This window comes from Alligator sinensis, unplaced genomic scaffold, assembly GCF_000455745.1.
Source record: "Alligator sinensis unplaced genomic scaffold, ASM45574v1 scaffold872_3, whole genome shotgun sequence".
Lineage (NCBI taxonomy): Eukaryota > Metazoa > Chordata > Crocodylia > Alligatoridae > Alligator > Alligator sinensis.
In genome coordinates this window covers 743,547-761,779 of record NW_005842137.1, presented here as the reverse complement: position 1 = coordinate 761,779, position 18,233 = coordinate 743,547, and the positions used below count along the sequence as shown (strand labels likewise).

Genomic DNA, 18,233 nt, shown 5'->3' with positions numbered 1-18,233 from the left:
CTAGCCATCCAGGCTACGTCGATGTTTCTGGAATAGCTGCTATAGAACTGTAAATACGTCTGACCAGAGCAGACTTGCTTTATAGCTAGAGTTTCTCTAGCCAAAGGTTCTCGAGCTATTTCATAATACAGAGTACATTTTAATAGACAGTCTTGTGGGCACTTTCCCTCCCACTTGCTCTGACGCAGACCACCTCCCACTCACAATTGGAGAACATCCCTGTAATGACTACGGTAATTGCTTGCATAGAAAAATAATTCCAAGGATGTATTTAATGTATTTTTAGCTGTCTCTAAATGTGATTTAGCAGCTGGAAGTAGGAGAACCAGCATGCATTGACTAGCCGGTTCTTTGCAGGCCACCGACCGGCGACTGCCACATGGGACCCTGGAAGTCCTCTGGCCGCGCTTTGGGAACTCCAGCACCAAGCAGCTGATCCTTTTTGAGGCTAGGCAGGTCTCAGACTACTGCAGAGGTTGGTATTAGGGCTTGCTTTAACAAGTGGTCCCCCCTTTCAAACCCTCATGCCTTGGTTCAACTGGGTTTGGTCTTGGGAGCTACCTGGATAATGATGCTGTTGTTTAGCTAATAGGATAGTGCCTATTTCTGCTGTGACAGGAATTGGTCAGAGCCATGGAAAAGCATGGTGAGCTTGTGGAAATGTTGTCTGCTGATTTAAAGCATAAGACTGATTCCTGACTATGCCTCCGGCTTGCTCGTGTTAGTGGGCAAATCATATAGGTTAACTGAATTTTGGTGGGGGGAATTGGGGAGGCACTGGGGTTCATTGTTAACTCATTTCGGTAGGTGAGTAAAGTAGCGTCCTGTTTTCTGTGGGTGGGTGGAGTGAGTGGTCCCAATTTTCATGCAACGAGATAGGAAATTAGGTTTTATTTTTGTACCTGGCTGATATATTTGCAAGGCCACCTTATACCAGAAGCACAGTGTTTTGTAAAAACTTCATTACAGTTGACACTTTTTTTCACTGTCATCTTTATCAGAGGATTAATATCCATAGTTACAGAGGGGACCCAGAATACAGCTTCTGGCAAATAATACCCCAAACAGGGGAAAAAAACAACCCCAAACCTCTTCCCAATTAAAAACGTAAAAAAGATGTGTTGAGGTAGCTTTGCCCTAATTGCTGCTTTGAGGCTTTGCGGATGTATCGCCCAAAATATTTCTTAAAAGATGCATAGTGTGAAGATTAATATAATTGGAAAAGAGAACTCTAAAGGGATGCTATCAATTAGGAATGTAATGAGTTTAAAAATTATGTTAAAGTAATTGTATTAATACTTGCCACCAAATCTCTTTGCTGGAGTTGATGGTTTTATAACACTTAAAGATGTTTTTCTTCCTCTCCACTGTTGCAAAGTGTGAAATCTACTTCTAACAGGGGAACCAAGTAGACACAAAGTGCTATTAAATGTAACACCTAAGGTTATGGCAACTGCAAATTGCAGAAAAAAAATGTTCCTGACTTCACTGTTTACTTCATGCATTCATAGCCCTTTGTGTCTACTCAGTTTCCCGTGTTACTTTGGGTTCGAAGACAACTGTTCCCCTTTGAAAGCTGGGTGTAATAAATGTAAGTCTTCTGACTGCATGACTTAATCTGTCTTTTAAGTAAAAACATCCTTTCTTTTCTGTTTATGAGCCGCTGCCTGAGTAATTTCTCTTGCTGGCTTACATTAACCTCAACACCAAAGGCTATGAGAAAGTTTTGCAATTGTAACTGCTCTAATAGATCTGTTTAATGTCTAAAAATCATTACTTTCAATTGGACGTCATCTGTTTCCTTGATTACGCAGAACAGAGCGGTGCAGCCACCAAAATAGAATCCTATGATTTTTAAGGAAATGATCAGGAAATATTTTTAAAACTTCAGGCAATTCTTATTTCACCAGGCAACATTTATAAAATATGTCTGGCTGTGATGGACAGAATGGCCTTTTTCCATGCCTTCACCGGTTGTGCAAGGAGTCCTCAAGAGCTTGTCATTGCAATGTTGCCTGTAGTTTTGCACAACAATTTACATTTCATCCTTGTAGCTCTCTCCCAGTATTGCCAACTGTCATGATTTTATTGCAAATCTCTGAGTACTGGGTAGGTTTTTCCCCCTATTTTACCAGCTCTTGGCATTCTGCACATAAATAAGAAGTTCAGCTTTTTTTATTATTTTTTTTTAAACAAGTGCTTTTATTCCTCATGACTGCAGGAGAAACGTTGAACAAATGAGCAGATAGGGCTTGGAAGCCAGAAGGTTAATAATGAAAAGAGCCCCAAACTTATTGGTCTGTACTGCCCGCAGAGCCCCATGTGACTCTCTTGTGGCTGACTTTGTCTTTCTGTTTTTTGGGGTGGTGGGGGTGATGAAACCCGGTAATAATACTTGAGGCTTTCCCCACCACCATCACCAGTCCTGACTTAGCCACCTCGTGTACCATATTTCCTTGCATGTAACGCGCCGCAGAATAAGATGCACACCGGGTGCATCTGCATGTTCAGTAATGCGCGATCATTACTGCGCATTGAGTTTAGTATCTGTAATTGCAGGTACTACCTTAATGCACCATAGTCCATGCTACTGTGCATTAGTGCCCGCGCAGTTTTTTGGTGACACTAATGCGCAGTAGACAAATTCTCCTGCTCGTTAGCACAGATTTTGCCCGCTGCGCTCACGTGCAGTAGAATTAGTCTTCTGCGCTCGAAGCAGCTTGCATAGACGTGCCCACTTTGGTTTTGAAAGGGTTAATGAAGAAAACGAGGTGCGCTTCAAGCCCTTTGAAATAGCAGGCACAGAAGGGGCGGTGTGAACCCTCGGCATTCCTCCGAGGGGATGGCTTATTTGACCGGTGGATAACAGGGATTTTGGTCGTGTGCAGATCATATACTTGCACGCAGAGGAGTTTCAGTTTTAGGGAATGAAGGAGCCTTCTTTGAAGCTCTGGATCCTTACAACTAAGCTTGATGCTGATCATCTCGCTTTGCGGCCACAAGAATGCCAGGTTGGTCCAAAATGATCCAGTTCCTCTCTTGAGACTGGCAGTGGCATTTCTTGTATCTGATTAGTCAAAAGGCTAAAACTGTCACTCATGCCTTTGTCACCTTCCTGCTTGCCTCTTATCTATCATAACCAGCGCTGCTTTAGTGGTGTTGCTCTAAAGTTTACAGATGCAGAACACAGCTTGGCTTGAGTGAGACACCTTTAGGCACATATTTGCAGTGCTTGCACCTCTGCGCTAGCTGGCTTTCTGCTCCGCTTGGGTTTATTTCAGCATGTTAGTAGGGAATCTTCTAAGCCCTGAATTGTCTGGGGGCTGCTTGCTTGAGACTCCCTTTTCCTCCCTCGGAGCAGATGAGCCTTCCAAGAGGCAATAGCGATACTCTCAGCTGTGTGTGTTTCCTGGCATGGCCCATCGACTGGTAATGGCATAATGTTTGATTTGCAGCGATGGAACAGGAGGACTTGAGACCAGGGTAGTTTTAAGCAGTTCTATTAGATGGAAGATATCTTAGCAGGGATAGATCAGAGACACAGAAGTACAAAGGATATTGAAGTGGTCAGGAAGTCACATTGGTTCTTCAGGCCAGTTTTCGTTGTTACTGTGCCTTACCAACCAGCCAGTACGAGAAATTCCCGGATGCCAGCAGGACTCAGTGGGCAAACAGAAAGATGTAGCCTTGTCTCCCTGCATGAGCTGAAGTCCTTTTCTTTCCTCTTCTAGCAGGTCTCGGCTTTGGTCTCCCATAGGAAGGAATGGTCTCGTTTGCACGCTGCAGATCGGTTGCATGTTGATAGCTTTTCCTTTCTTGCTCAGAAGAAGAGGAAGAACTTTATCCCTAAGTTTCCTCATTTGCTTTTCTGAAGTATTTCATATCATTTCTGCCTGGAGGTCTTCGATTAGGTGCCATCGGGGAATGTAGACCCATGGATGTATGAATTTCAGTTTGTATGTGTTTTGCCAGGTGCTGAGTTTATGAAAGGAGACCATGACAACCGATGAAGCTACAAAGAGTGAAGGAGATGCCCAAACGGCAGCTCTTGTTGAACAAGGGGAGGATATCACACCCAATCAAGATCGAGGCGTTCTCAAGGTGAGGCCGTCGGAGAAGCAGTGATGCATTTAGATGGCTGCTCTCCTAATGTGGTGGATCTGAAGCATGCCCACATCTGTTAACTGTCTGAACGTTAGTGGCCTGGGTTGTCTTACTACTGCCAACACAATAAGACTGGCGTTTTCCAAGCCATCTTAGGAATCTGAATGCCCAAACCCCTTCCAAAATTGGAGGACCAATGGCACTGAGATCAAAACTGTGTACAGATAATCAACCTTCTCTCTGACTTGCCCTGCTGTGTTGCGCCTCATCATATTTTTAGCAGAGCATCCACACAGCATTTTTGTATATGACTCATAGCAGTTGGATATATTGAAACAAGCATATTACTTAGGTCATCTAGTCTACTATGCAGTCCCCTTTTCCTTCTGAAAGCCAATTCTGGATAGTTCTGCTGTATATTAGCACGCAGTCCTCTCTTGTTGAATGTCATTTTTTCCCCAGTGGTATCTACTCCCGCTTTCACCCCGCCCTTGGCTTAAGAATTGCTTTTTTTCCAGACGGTAGCATACAAAGAGCATTGACCAGAAGTGAGTGATTTTTACTTTATTTTTTACCCTGCGACTGTGTCGTTACATGGACAGCAAGTAAATATTATTTTATTGACTTTTAGTTTCCTAAATTTTGAAGCATGTACAGATTTCTGTATCAAGGCCTGAGAGACCTATATATGATGGAGACAACCAATGCTTTTTTGTTTTTTCCAAAACGGTTACAACAACAAAGCAATACTATGACAACTTAAGTTTCTCCCTCTTTAGACTATTGTGATAGCCAGCTGGAAGACAGCATTGATCGGGTGATCTGATTATCGTAGTTGCTGAAATAGGCATGTCAGTTGGGGGCAGAATCTGCATCCTTGGGTAACCATGGAAACTGCTATAAAATATGCTGGAGGTTCAGAGTTGTCAGGAAAAAAATCTGTCCTCATGACTCCCTGGGCAAACTCAACAATCCTACTTTAACTGCTGCATCAGCACTACTAATTGCATTGAATAGATACATGGTAAAAACAGGATTATGCTCTTGTGCTTCTGTTGGCTTTTATGCTGCGCTTAAAGGACTTGTTCTGGGGGCTGGGTGGATAGAAGGGAAAAGGAGTAGGTGCTTTGGGCAGCTGGAACAATCATTAGGATGAGGCTTGCGTACCAGCACCATATTATATTACCAACAATTACGGTTTTTGTTAAAAGTGTCCTGAACTGTTGCAAAACCAGCTGTGCTAGCAGCATTTAGCTGCGTGCCAATGCCTGGATTTGGGCGCTTGCCTGAAGTTGAAGAGCCTTGGAAGCTGATCACTTGAAGCAGCCTGTTCATTGATAACAGCTCCTACCATCTTCATCCTAGTCATTCATGTTTCTCCTAGATTGTGAAGAGAAAGGGAAACGAGGATGCGTCCCCTATGATTGGAGACAAAGTGTATGTCCACTACAAAGGAAAGCTGGCAAATGGGAAAAAATTTGACTCCAGCCGGGATAGGAATGAGCCGTTTATCTTCAGTCTGGGGAAAGGTAAGGAGTGGAGCAGGAACAGAGACTCTGGAGACCAAAGTAGATTTACTTGGGTTCAGAGCACTTAGCTTGTACGTCACCCTGTTGTCAGAGATGGCTGAAGTTGAAATCCCGGTTCTGCTGCCAGCGTGTGGTTTGACTGGGGCAAGCTGGCCGCCTTGTCCTTCTCGCTCAGCTCTTCAGCTGTTGAGCCCATTTCAAATTTTCAAGTGTTTCCTTTTTTTTTTTTTTTTTGCTCACTCAACTTGGGGCAACTACACTATGGTTTTCAGAGATGAAACTCTCTAGCAGCTTTCATTAAGTCAGCCACTTTTATTTGTAGTCAGCATCTCTGCATCAGTGACTAAGTCCTTTAAAATAAAGCTCATTCTTGAAAGTTTGGCCTCCAGCGTATGTTCACGTATAGCTCCATTGTTGGCAGAATTTACATTTCCTTCCCTTCTAATTCGATAGGCCGCTTTACCCCTTCCTGATCCGTGCATCGTTATGGCTGGTTGCAAAACATTTTAAAATGTACTGTATGTTGGTTGTGACGGGGTTTGATTTGCCAGGATTTCTTGCAGTTTAGGAAACTTTGTGGCATCCAGCTAGACTCCTAATAACTGATGAAGTCTCTTGTACAAAAGGTTTAAACTTCCTGTGGTCAGACAGATGTCACTAATAATTAAAAAAAGGGAGGGAAATCCGTGTACTTTTGCTGACTTTCAAATATCAAGACCTAATTTCTAAATAGAAAGTTTGTTTTTTCAAAGCTCCTAATGGCTGTCAGCAGATCTTGAAGGTAGTTTGTTTTGGGCGTCGTACTGCCTCCTGATTACACTTAGACAAATGAAATTCAACCTTCCATTTGCTCTGTGTCCTGTTGGGAACAAAGGCGATTTGTTTGGGAGACATATGGCTTTCATTAAAAATACGGCTTTCTCAATTTAAGGACTCCATTTACTAAGGGCCACTCTTATTAGCGCTAAGGCTGCGTTCCTTTTTATGGCTCTTTAAATTTATAGAATGGAAACCTCTGCTTCTCTAATGGCTTGTAGCTCCAGCCCTTCTCAACTCCACTTTCCATTGACCATTTTCCAGACTCAGAATAGTGATGTTTCTTTAAAGCCATCTATCTAACTTGGGGTGCTGGGATGCTAGAGGAGCGGCTTAGTGACATGGTCCTTCTCTGCTGTTACTGCAGGTCCCCTGGTTTATCTGTCTCTGATTGTAAGAGTGCCTGCCTTGCAAGTTCATTTGCAGATGGTGTGCAGCTGCCCTCTGTGGCTGCCGGGCTGTAATCATTCTCCACCAGTGTGGAGGAGGTCATAGACCAGGGGTGGGCAATTATTTTGGGTGGAGGGATGCTTACTGAGTTCTGGCAAGCCATCGAGGGCTGCATGACAGGCACTCAGGGGCAGATAAATATTAATTTTCTAAATTTTTTAGGGGCCCCATGGGCCAGGTACAATGGCCTGGCAGGCCACGTCTGCCCTGCGGGGCTGCATTTTTGCCCACCCCCTGTCATAGGGAATCTCCAAATTGATGTGCATGAATGACCATGCTGTTTAAATCGTCCCGCCATGGCCTGCAGAGCATGACACTCCAAGTGTAAGTCCTTACACTTGAGTATGATGGACTCTGTATGGTGGTTCAACTATTGATGCTTTTGGTAATGGCTTAATGACGACAGCAGGACAAAACGTATGAATACAACAAAGTATAACATAGACTGCATTTCAGGTTTGTTTTATCCAAGTTTGATGTACATCATTCCCTTATATTAAAGTATGACTTTCTTCTAGGCCAGGTAATCAAGGCATGGGATGTCGGTGTTGCCACCATGAAGAAAGGAGAGATCTGCCACTTACTGTGTAAACCAGAGTATGCATATGGCTCAGCTGGTAGCACCCCGAAAATCCCCTCCAATGCAACTCTCTTTTTTGAGGCAAGTATGTGGGAAGATGTTGGTGTGGGACTGGAGGGCTGGAGAGGAGGATGCCCTGCTCCCCACCCTGCCTTGTGACTTGCCATTGAAATCTAGTTCAGCAAGCAACTTGGACTTTTGAAAGGTTTTCCGACATCTCCAGGGACTTGTGCCAAGGCTTTCTCAGAAATGCATGTCTGAGCTGGAGAGCCTGTGCCCAAACAGCAGCTGAAACTGCAAAACCTAGGAAAGAGGTCTTGTGGGGCAGCATGCGGGAAGCAGACAAAGCAGATACAGAATGGACTTTCTCAACAATTCAAAAAGTGGAAATAAAAGTTCAAAAATATACTGGGGAAGTTGCAGCTCAGCAACATTTTCACATTATAAAAATCCATTAACACCCATGAGCCACATGAAAATGAGTGTTGGCCGTTCAATGCCTGCTCCGTGCCAAACTGTGCGCTGTGGATGTGTTCATTTGGCAAAAGCTTTCAAATAAAAGGCTTGGTGCAAATCACAACAGAAGAAACAGATCTTCAGTTAATTAAGGTTCAGATCCTCCCAGCTCTGGCTGCAGGCACTTTCCTTGGAGATCCATGAACCTCAGTGTGGTAGCTTTGCTGTCAGCAAACTGTGGTACAAAGCCTGGTCCATCTTTAGGGCAACTTTCACAGTGCCTCCCACTGCTGTGTTGTGTCCTCCCCTTGCAGGATGAATAACTCCTAGTGTTATTTTTGACTTCATGTTACTTTTCAGGTATTGGGCACGTTCCAGTTTTTAATAAATTGAACCTATTATGCCATTGCTTAGAACTGGCTTTCATGGGATTCTTTTGCCCGTCAGCTGAAAGGAGACAGGATTATTTGGGTTTCCAGCTCTGGAAGCAACTGCTGCTTTGTCTTTTTTTTCTCTGTTTCTCGAAAGGGATATTCCTTCTAAAGGTCTTTTTACCCCCTCCTCCTTTTTCTTTTTCCTCCAGATTGAGCTACTCGATTTCAAAGGGGAAGACTTATTTGAGGATGGAGGGATCATTCGGAGAATCAAAAAGAAAGGGGAAGGATACTCTAATCCAAATGAAGGAGCCACTGTAGAAAGTGAGTAGTGACCTGTCTGGGGAGCAGACAAATGCATTTCTCCTGTTCCTGATGATAAAGCAGCTTGGCTGGGTTTTTTTTTTGTTTTGTTTTTTTTTGAGGGATGCTGGGGTTTAGTGACTGACCCAGGTCACTGGCTCCGAAGGGTTTACGGGAAGACCTTAAATAGAAGGAATAGCCAGCTGTTGATGGAACTGCCATTCGGTTAAAACCCAGACTGTTCCTGAGTTGCATTGGCTTTAAATTTTGGCACTGATGGCAAACCGACTCTGGGAAATTATAAAACTTAGATATTATGTGTGTTAATCTCCTTCTTGGCTGTCTTTTAAATATTTACCAGTCTTCTGTTTGCTGCATGAAAGAGTGCTGTATTGCCGTTGCAATGGGAAATAGCATATTGGCTACCGTGCAGCTACAAACACTGAGTTTTCCTGTGTATAGCTGATTAAAATCTTAACCTTTTTTGGCCTCAATAAGGCAACCCGCCTTGCTTGAAATTTATTACCTCTCTCTTCCAATTTTTATAGTCATTTTCAGTGCATCCATGACAAATTGTGGCCTTTTCTTTCCCTTTCATTGTCATCCAGGTACTGCCACTAACTTTTGATTGCCCTTAAGTGGTGGAAGTAGACTAAAGAAAATGGTCTGCCAAAGTCAGTAGTGTAGTATGGATTTTACTGAAGGAAGAATTTGGCCCAACAGTGTTGAGCAAATCCCATTCAGATTTCTTTTAGTGCTTTTTCCAGAAATACAGTTGATGTGAGGTTGGTCACGCTGCTGAAGAAATATTTCACATCAGTGAAGGGGAACCAAGTTGTTTTTTCTTTCTTTTTTTAATTAAGAAAGACCAATTCAACCACAGAATGAGAGAGAAGAGCCATGTTAGGGACATTTTAGCCATTTAAATATCTTAGTTATACAAGGGGTTTGGGATTAGCTGGTCATACTTCTCATTTCAGTGCTATCCCATCTGAGAGCTTAGGAGCCTTCTGAGAGGAAGAGATGTTGATCTGAATTATTAAGTCAAAATTGCTTGTAAAAATCACTGATTCAGATGGTTGGTTCTTTTAATGGACCTACAGTTTTTAGATACTGAGTCTTCAGGCTTTGCTAATTGGACTGAAATGCTTTGAATGGTGACTATGCATTGAGATGGGCTGGGTGTAAAAGTTTCCAACTTTTTTTACTGCACCTCAGGACTGTTCAAAAATCAGAGTAGACAACGGTCCTAATTCCTGCATTGCTTTTGTTACTGATTTTTTACTTCATTGAAATGGACCGTTATGGTTGTGTGCTTGTGAAATTTGTGGCTTCATAAAGAAAATTGTGCGTTTGATTACACAGTAACAAATAGATCAGAGTAGTGTCCTCATTAGACAGGTGATGAAATAGTTTGATTTATCTGAGTGGTGGCTGAGCTGGGAAAATGTAAATGAGTATTTTTTCTACTTTGAAGGAACCTAAACCAGGAGCCAAAAGGCTCGTCAGAGGTAGAGCGCTCTCTGATGTCATGTGATTCTGAATCCTATTTTTACCTATTTTAAAATGAGTGTTTTCTTCAACAAGTTCAATAAATGAAAACACAGGGTCAGAACAGTGGAGAGAGAGGCCCTTCGGACAGTCATATGCGACTCTTGCAGCCTGCCTAGGGACAGAGATCAAGAATCATTTGCCAACCCCATTTCCAGTGCTTGTCTTAGGCCAGCAGCCTAGGTACCAATGCAGCCTTCAGTTTTCAGCTTCTTTCTGGTCTAACTACTTGCCCAAGATTTTAGGGGATCTTTGAGTGTGCAGCACTGATATGGGATGGCACCTTTCAAACCTGGCAGCCTTTTAAACAGTGTTTTGGCTGCTCTTGTGCTTTTACATATATCTATAAAACCATGCTTTATATATAAAACTATGCTCTATATAGCCATATAATACATATATAAGATAGATATATCTCTATTTCTATCTTTCTATCAATAGATATATAGATCTATCTGTATGTGTGTGTGTTTATATATGTGTGCATAGCTATATATGTGTGTATGTGTGTGTGTATAGATATACATATGTGTGTGTGTGTTTGTGTGTGCGTGTATAGATATATATGTATGTGTGTATAGATATACATATGTGTGTGTGTGTTTGTGTGTGTGTGTGTATAGATATAGATGTGTGTGTATAGATAGATATGTGTGTGTGTTTGTGTGTGTGTATAGATAGATATGTGTGCGTGTTTGTATGTGTGTATAGATATAGATATAGATGTGTGTGTGTGTGTGTGTGTATAGATATGTGTGTGTGTATGTGGAAAATAAGGTTACATCCCAGCACAGTCAGCACTGGAAGCAAGTTGCTGGAGGTCAGGTGCTGAAGATGTGTGCGTGTGCACATGCATGGCCTCTTCCCCTACACTTGTTTTGATTTTTGTGTATATATATGTGTGTGTGTGTATATATATATATATATAGAGAGAGAGAGAGAGAGAGAGAGATATGTGTGTGTGTGTGTGTGTGTGTGTGTAGGTATAGATGTGTGTGTGTGTGTATAGGTATAGATATGTATGTCTGTGTGTGTGTGTATAGATATATATAGATATAGGTGTGTATAGATATATGTGTGTGTATAGATATAGATATTTGTGTGTGTGTATAGATATAGATATGTGTGTGTGTGTGTGTAGATATAGATATGTGTGTATAGATATAGATATTTGTGTGTGTGTGTGTGTGTGTGTATGAAGGCCTACCCACCTCTGAGTGCACCATTCTCAAGACTCCAAGTCAAGCACAAGGTAATGGGAACAGGCCTTTGACTTGACATAAAAATAGTGTCTGGAAACCAAAGGAGCAGCAATGATGTATCCTAACAAGGTATTCTGAAGCCAGACAGGTGGTAAAATCTAGCAGCTACATTTTTACTCTGAGAGAATCTCCATTCACTTCTCCTAAAACAGAGCATTAACTCAGAAAATAGTACAAAGGTGACTGACATCACTGCTATAATTGGACCGGGAGAAAATGTGCACTTACCAGAGCTAACATCTCTGAGCTGGATTTTTGAAGGCTGCATTATTGGTTTGAGTTTTATAGGTTGTAATTCACAATTTTGCTTCCTAAAACACAGGCTGCCATAGAATCCTTGCATTCCAGCTTTTGTTACAGCCTTTTCTTCGTTTTAATCTGAGTACAAATTGCTGTCAGCACATCAAGTTCATGTGCCAGCCACATTCAGAACACAGTGTTCTGCGCTCTTCAAAACAAAATCGCTCTAGGCACTGCGAGAACAATAAGTCAGAGCTGCAGCTGAAGTGATGTTCTGCAGCCTGGCTGGGGTTTCGTGCTGTGTAATCCAAGTGTAACCGTATCCAAACGATCTGCTTTAGATAGCACTTAAATGCACTTGGAAAATGGAACAGTTGACTTTCCCCCATTGTCATGATATTTACACACAATTAAAACTGAATAAAACGACTCTGCTTGGGGGGGGTTTAAACTGTTGTAGCCTAACTCGTCTGTGAAGGGTGGAACTGGAAGTCTCATGCCACATGTATGCTGATTATAAAGCTTTTTCAGCTCAGATCACAGGTATATCACACCCCCATCCTCCCTGCAGTCCTGCAGCTATTCTGGTAAAAGCAAGGATTTGGGAACTAGGGCATTCCTTTCAGTACTTGAACTTTCCCTCTAACATAGAGCATGAAACTGCAGTAACTAGGACAGGGGCGGGCAATTATTTTGGGCGGAGGGCCACTTACTAAGTTTTGGCAAGCCATCGAGGGCCGCATGACAGGCAGCCAGGGGCAGATAAATAATAATTTTCTAAATTTTTTAGGGGCTCCGCAGGCTGGATAGAATGGCACATCTGGCCCGCGGGCCACATTTTGCCCACCCCTGAACTAGGAGCTTCCCCCTCCATCCTGTTTTCACCTATTGGTTCCTTCTTTGTATGTACAGCACCAAAGCTTGGTGATTTATAGATGTAAAGCAGGCTGGGTCTTTGCTCCATGGCAAGTGCTGGGTAAAGAAGTAGGAGGGGGACTTACATGTCACTGTACAGTTGTTACATCACTGGATTTCAGGCTCAATGTTCTGCTTTGCTGCTTATAAATAAGTTAGCTGGCGGAGGGGGAGAGCATGAGGATGATGTAGGTCAGTATTGGAATAACTGAACTTTTACAACCATTCGTTCCTCTTTCATTTCACTCTGTGTAAAGCTGCAGCTGGATAAGCCAAGAGTTTACAGATTTCCTGTAGTTCTCTTGCAGCGCTCAAATCCCTGTTACATGTCACACACAGCTTGTCCCCTTGCTCTAATTAATTTGGAGCTGGGCTGTTGCACATTGCTGACTGTTCTAGTTTTGGACAGAAACGATGGTGTAAGATGTGCCCTGAAGGGTTTTGATAATGTCAGAACATCTTTTGACTGTCCTCCCTGTACAGTGTGACTTGGTATAAGGGTGTTTCTGGGGAGGAAGAGGGTGACCTTCCAACCAGAATTGGGGCCCACAGTCAATAGCTGTATTCAGGGAGAAGTTGTGCCTGCCTGACCCAAGGAAAGTAAATTTTCCTATTCTTTTTCTCCCAGACTACATGTTATTCTGTCTTCCTATAAAATAATAGACCCCTAAATGTTTCTAAGACACCCTCGCCGTGTTACCTTGATGCTACAGTCTGGCTGCATTTTGTGTAAATTGTGAATGAGTTGAAACCCTTTGTAAACTTATGTGGTCCTTAGAGCCTGCAGACTTTACAAATCCCAGTAACATTTTTTTTTTTTAAACGCATTTGTGATCTTTCATATTTTGGTACAAATAAGAGCGCAGAGCATATGAATGTAGGATGAGCAGGGGTTTCATGCTTTTCCGCAGTGTGTGGGTCCTTACAGGTCTATCACTCCCCATCAGGGGCGGGCAATTATTTTGTGCAGAGGGCCGCTTACTGAGTTTTGGCAAGCCGTCGAGGGCCACATGACAGGCAACCAGGGCAGATTAATATTAATTTTCATAATTTTGGGGGGCCCCGTGGGCCAGGTAGAATGGCCTGGCAGGCCACATCCGGCCCGTGGGCTGCATTTTGGCCACCCCTGCTCCACACTCAGCTACGAAATGAAGACAGCTTTTCTCCTGGGCTTTACTACTTTTGCAGAATATTTTTTATTTTCAACTTTTGTACTGCAAATAGATTAAGACACAGTCTTCCCCAGACTACTGCAAAGTGAAGCCTACAATGCCGCTGCAGCTATATTAGGCAAACCCGGGTCTTCAATGGCTGCGGGGCTTTTGGCATGCTTTTGGAAACCTTGAAAAGATAGTCCTGGTAGGTAACAGACGTTTAAAACACTTGGGAGGTTGCTTATAAGAGGTTATTCTTCATTTACAAATAATTTATGCTATGGAAACAGGACATAGGTTGTGTCCTGGAGCAGTAATACCCACAGGACCTGATAAATAAGGAAGGACACTTCTTTAGAAACACAGCCAGAAGCATCAGGTGGCAAATGTGCTTGTACCTGCTATTGTCTTCTGTGACCGTATTTATGTCACCATCCCAAAATAGACCTGAGTTGTTATTGCTTAAAGATTAAAAATGTTTATCTTGCACTTCAGGCTTTTAGCAGGAAGGGCCATGTCCCTGTTGTCTGAAGTATAGGACAAGCTTATAGCTCTATATAGAGACTTTCTAATCACAATGAAGCTGTGGCAGAGTGCCAACAAACTGTATGGAGTTGCAGTTAGTGCTAGCCCACTTTAGGACGAGAGGAGTGTGGTAGTCATTGCATTTATCTGGTGTCCAGTCCTCAGACTGTAGGTGCATTTTTAGCATCGTTGGATTAGAGTATCTTTGATATCGCTTGTTTTTGAACCCTTCGTCTAACCCTCTTCTCTCTATGAAGGGCTAATTCTGCATGACTACGTAGTGTCAAGCAGACACTTACAGATTTCATTAAGCTTTAGGCTGCTTTAAAGGAGTAGGTTAGGATAAACTAGGCCAAGTAACGTCAAGCAGTTAGGCTGAGGGAAATAAAATTTGAGGAACTGGTAACAGGCAAGGCAGTGTCCTAGGCAAGAGAAGTATAGGACTAGGCTAAAGGTGATGAGAAGGCCCAAGAACAGGGAAGTGAGAGGATTTAGGCTCTGGTCTGACTCACAACATGATCAAATAGAAGATCTGCTTTTGATATTGGCATTAAAACGGCTTCCGTCCTCTTAACTGCAGTTTGAACAGGCGGTCCCACCTGCAGCTGTTCCCCAACCCTGTCTCTTCAGCCTTTAAAAACATGGGGAAGATCTCTGCCCCGTCAGGCTGGCCACCTATTAGTGAGCTGCATATTTTAGAGCTTGACTAGTTTAGAGATGACAACGCCCCTGTTTTGTTCTTCTTGTCATTTTTCTTTGTTTTAGGTTTCTAACCCATTGATTATTTTGTAATTTTTAGGTTTGAAACCATTTGATCACTTGTCAGTGTTTCAGGTTTATGATCATTTTGTTAGTTGTAGCCTTTTCAAAGTCTTTAACCATTATTGTTGTTTGTAACTATTTTACCCATCATCTGTTTAATAATATGTAACCGTTTCCTTTGTCCAGGCTCAACAGTAGCTTATTGGTTATCGTTGTAATAATGCGGGTTTTTACCTAGTTCTGTATTTACTTACTGTGCTTACAAATTAAGAGTTTTATTAAAGTTTTTTGCGATCATATTTTTAGGTTGCTTAATTCTGTTGGGACAGGTCTCTTGGCACTAACTTGGTCTAGGGATCAACCCTAGCCCACCCCTTCAGCAAGACAGGGAATGCACCTTGGACACGAATCATATATGAGAACTTGATCAGGACCCTCAGACAAGTCTCAAATTGGCTAAATCCAGAGGCAAAATGCATGCCTAAATTTTCAAACAGCTCAGTTACCACGTGCAGGGAATAATTTAGATACACTTGCTTTGGCACCTAACTGCTGTATCATTACACTGGAAAAATGGGAGCCAGGATGTCTTGATTGACGGTGCTTTGCTTGGCCCTAACTAAATGTGTATGTTCTTCCATCCCAATAGTCCATCTGGAAGGATTTTACGGTGACAGAAAGTTTGACTCCAGAGATGTAAAGTTTGTTGTCGGAGAAGGGGAAGACCATGACATTCCAATTGGGATTGATAAAGCTCTAGAGAAAATGCAGCGGGGAGAGCACTGTATCTTGTACCTTGGACCACGGTAAGAAACTTTCCTTTGCTTTCCATTAGTTGTGTATTATGCTTGGAGACTGTTCATCGCGATCTGAGAGAGAAGAGAGACAGTCACCGGAAAGACTTGGCCAGCTAAGTATTATTCTGTTTGGTGTTTACGTCTTCATGTACTTTTGGAGTCTCCTTCCTTGCTTGCTCCAAGGGCCTTATGGCTGAGGGCAAGCAAAACTTGGGGGCATCTGAACCCCAAGCCTCTAGGCTTGGGCCTGCAAGTAGGACGCCCACCAAAGGTTTTGGCAACATCTGAAGCCCCTGGTGGGGGTGGAGGATGTTTGCCGGCAGTAGGGCCACTTATGGTTCTCACTCATGGATTTGGAATTAGTTTTGGCTAATTTGGCCTCGGATACAAATAAAAAAAAAAGATCAGATTCTTTCTCCGTGTTAAAATGCATCTCTTGGCAGAGTTGAAATGGCATGTGTGGGCCTGCATTTTTTGGAAAACCACTAATGATCCAGGACACCTGGGTTTTAGGTGCTCATCATATATGGCACTTTAACATTTTTAGAAAACAGGTGTGCAGGACTTCTGAAAATCAAAGTCCTTTAGTGGTGTCTCAGTTTGGGAGCCCAGAAATGGAAGCGGTAAAAATAATTAGCCACAATTGAAAACTTAGACCAGTGTCTTTAGACCAGTGATTCTCAAGCAAGGTAGTGCAATACCCTGGGGGGGTCTTGACATCCTTTCAAAGGTGTGCCGCACAATGTTAGCACTGTCAGGCATGCAAGCATGATTTACAAGATAAACCCAGAGATTTCAAATAGGCATCTGTAGTGTTAAAAACATTCTGACCTGTTGTGGTCTTTCTGAGTTCTTTGCTATAGAAAAATTGCTCTGTTATTTTTCTGTAGTCAAAAAACGAGTGAAAACGAAGAGCGGGCATTTTCCAAAGGGTTTCTTGAGTCTGACAAGTGGTGCCTTGGGTCTAAAAAGGTTGAGAACCACTGCTTTAGTCCAATTTTAAAGTCATAAAATGAAAGGGTGTATTACGCAGAGCTGGTGGAAAAGGACATTTCTGTTACGTAGCGTCCTCTCTCAAGTTCCCCACCCTTTGGCTCTCCATTGGTGCAGCCACCCAGACATGTAAACTGATGTTTTCAGTGTCCAGAAATGTTGACAAGGGGATTGTTGCACCTTTGTGAAAAAGGGTTTATCTGCCTGTTGGATGCTTTCTCTATTCTACTTCAGCTTGCTTATGCTGTTCATAAAACCTGTGTCTCAGTCACAGGATTAAGAAAAGCTGAGCTGTGAAAAACTGCTCTTGGTCAGATATCTAAAACCTGTAACAATGGCAGGAAATGCATCCGTCACTATTTGTGAAAACTGCTGCTTGTACCAAATGCTTTTTTTTGCCTTCTTACATCTCCCACGAATTACCCACAAGGGCTGATGACAGCAATATCTACACGTAGCCCCAATCATTCTAAGTTAGAGCATACCTTCCCTTCATCCTTATGGAGTAAAACAGTCCTCTCCTGGCATAGCCAAGCGATTTGAGGGAACAGGGAAGATCTAGTTACCTGTCTAAATGCAGGGGAAAATGCCAAACTCTGGTTCCAAGGAATAGGTGCCTAAAATAGAAAATTTAGGTCCTTATCTTTTACATAGCACGATGTTCAGAGGTGCAGAGAAACGCACACTGCTCAAAGCTCAGCATTTCAAGAACACGGAAATGCTCAATTAGCTGAAAGACAGAGCTGAAGGAAGATCAGCTGGGGTAAATAATAACTATAAGTGAGGGAGATTGTATCCTGTCTGACGGCTGCGGGAATACTGTTGAATCCAATCCCATTTCTAAAACCGACGTTGCCACAGACGGGATGCTTGGCACGGTCTTCCCTGACTCTGCATCTAGTTTGTCTCCAGGGTCCGGCGTGCAGCTTCCCACTTCTATCGCCTTGTGAGTGTGAATATTCAGCATGCCGAATGGATCAGAAGATGCCCTTTCCTCTGAAGCTTTGTTATTGTGCTCTGTTGCAGGTATGGTTTTGGTGAGGCAGGGAAGCCTAAGTTTGGCATCGAGGCAAATGCTGAGCTTGCGTATGAAGTTACACTTAAAAGGTTCGAAAAGGTGAGACTTGCACGTCTTCCGAGTGGCACAAGGCGCTTCTAGAAACTCCGGGAAGCTGCCCCAAACTGAAAAACGTTCAGCACTTTGTCTCTGGCACGGTTGTAACGCAGCCCTGCTAAAGCAGATACATCAACAAAGATCTCTGTGTTCTTAATTTGTTCTTGTGTGTCGGTTTGTTGTATTGTTTTGGATGGGGTCCAAGGCTGGTTCCCTTATTTGTTACTAGGCTTGTTCCTTTTGTACTTTTTTCTGGGCTGTACACAAAAAGGTTCGTGTCCTGCCAAATTGCTTTGAAAGGAGGGCAG

At 42.8% G+C, this 18,233-nt stretch overlaps 1 protein-coding gene across 5 annotated transcripts in view; it reads left to right on the top strand.

Moving 5' to 3' along the window:
- Positions 1 to 287: 287 nt before the first annotated feature.
- FKBP5 (FK506 binding protein 5) overlaps positions 288 to 18,233 on the top strand; it is a 28,053-nt gene continuing 10,107 nt past the window's right edge. For 2 of the 5 annotated variants that reach the window (XR_003094429.1, XM_014520657.2), the window contains exons 1-8: positions 293 to 475; positions 1,530 to 1,591; positions 3,973 to 4,101; positions 5,489 to 5,633; positions 7,418 to 7,560; positions 8,519 to 8,633; positions 15,671 to 15,827; positions 17,838 to 17,928. Coding sequence is in view for 4 of the 5 variants with exons in the window: in XM_014520657.2 (XP_014376143.1) it covers positions 3,997 to 4,101; positions 5,489 to 5,633; positions 7,418 to 7,560; positions 8,519 to 8,633; positions 15,671 to 15,827; positions 17,838 to 17,928 (756 nt within the window). In the remaining variant the exon portion in view is untranslated. Of the gene's footprint in view, positions 476 to 1,529; positions 1,592 to 3,972; positions 4,102 to 5,469; positions 5,634 to 7,417; positions 7,561 to 8,518; positions 8,634 to 15,670; positions 15,828 to 17,837; positions 17,929 to 18,233 lie in introns of all 5 variants that reach the window. The other 3 variants (XM_025206020.1, XM_025206018.1, XM_025206019.1) reach the window with 3 other exon arrangements.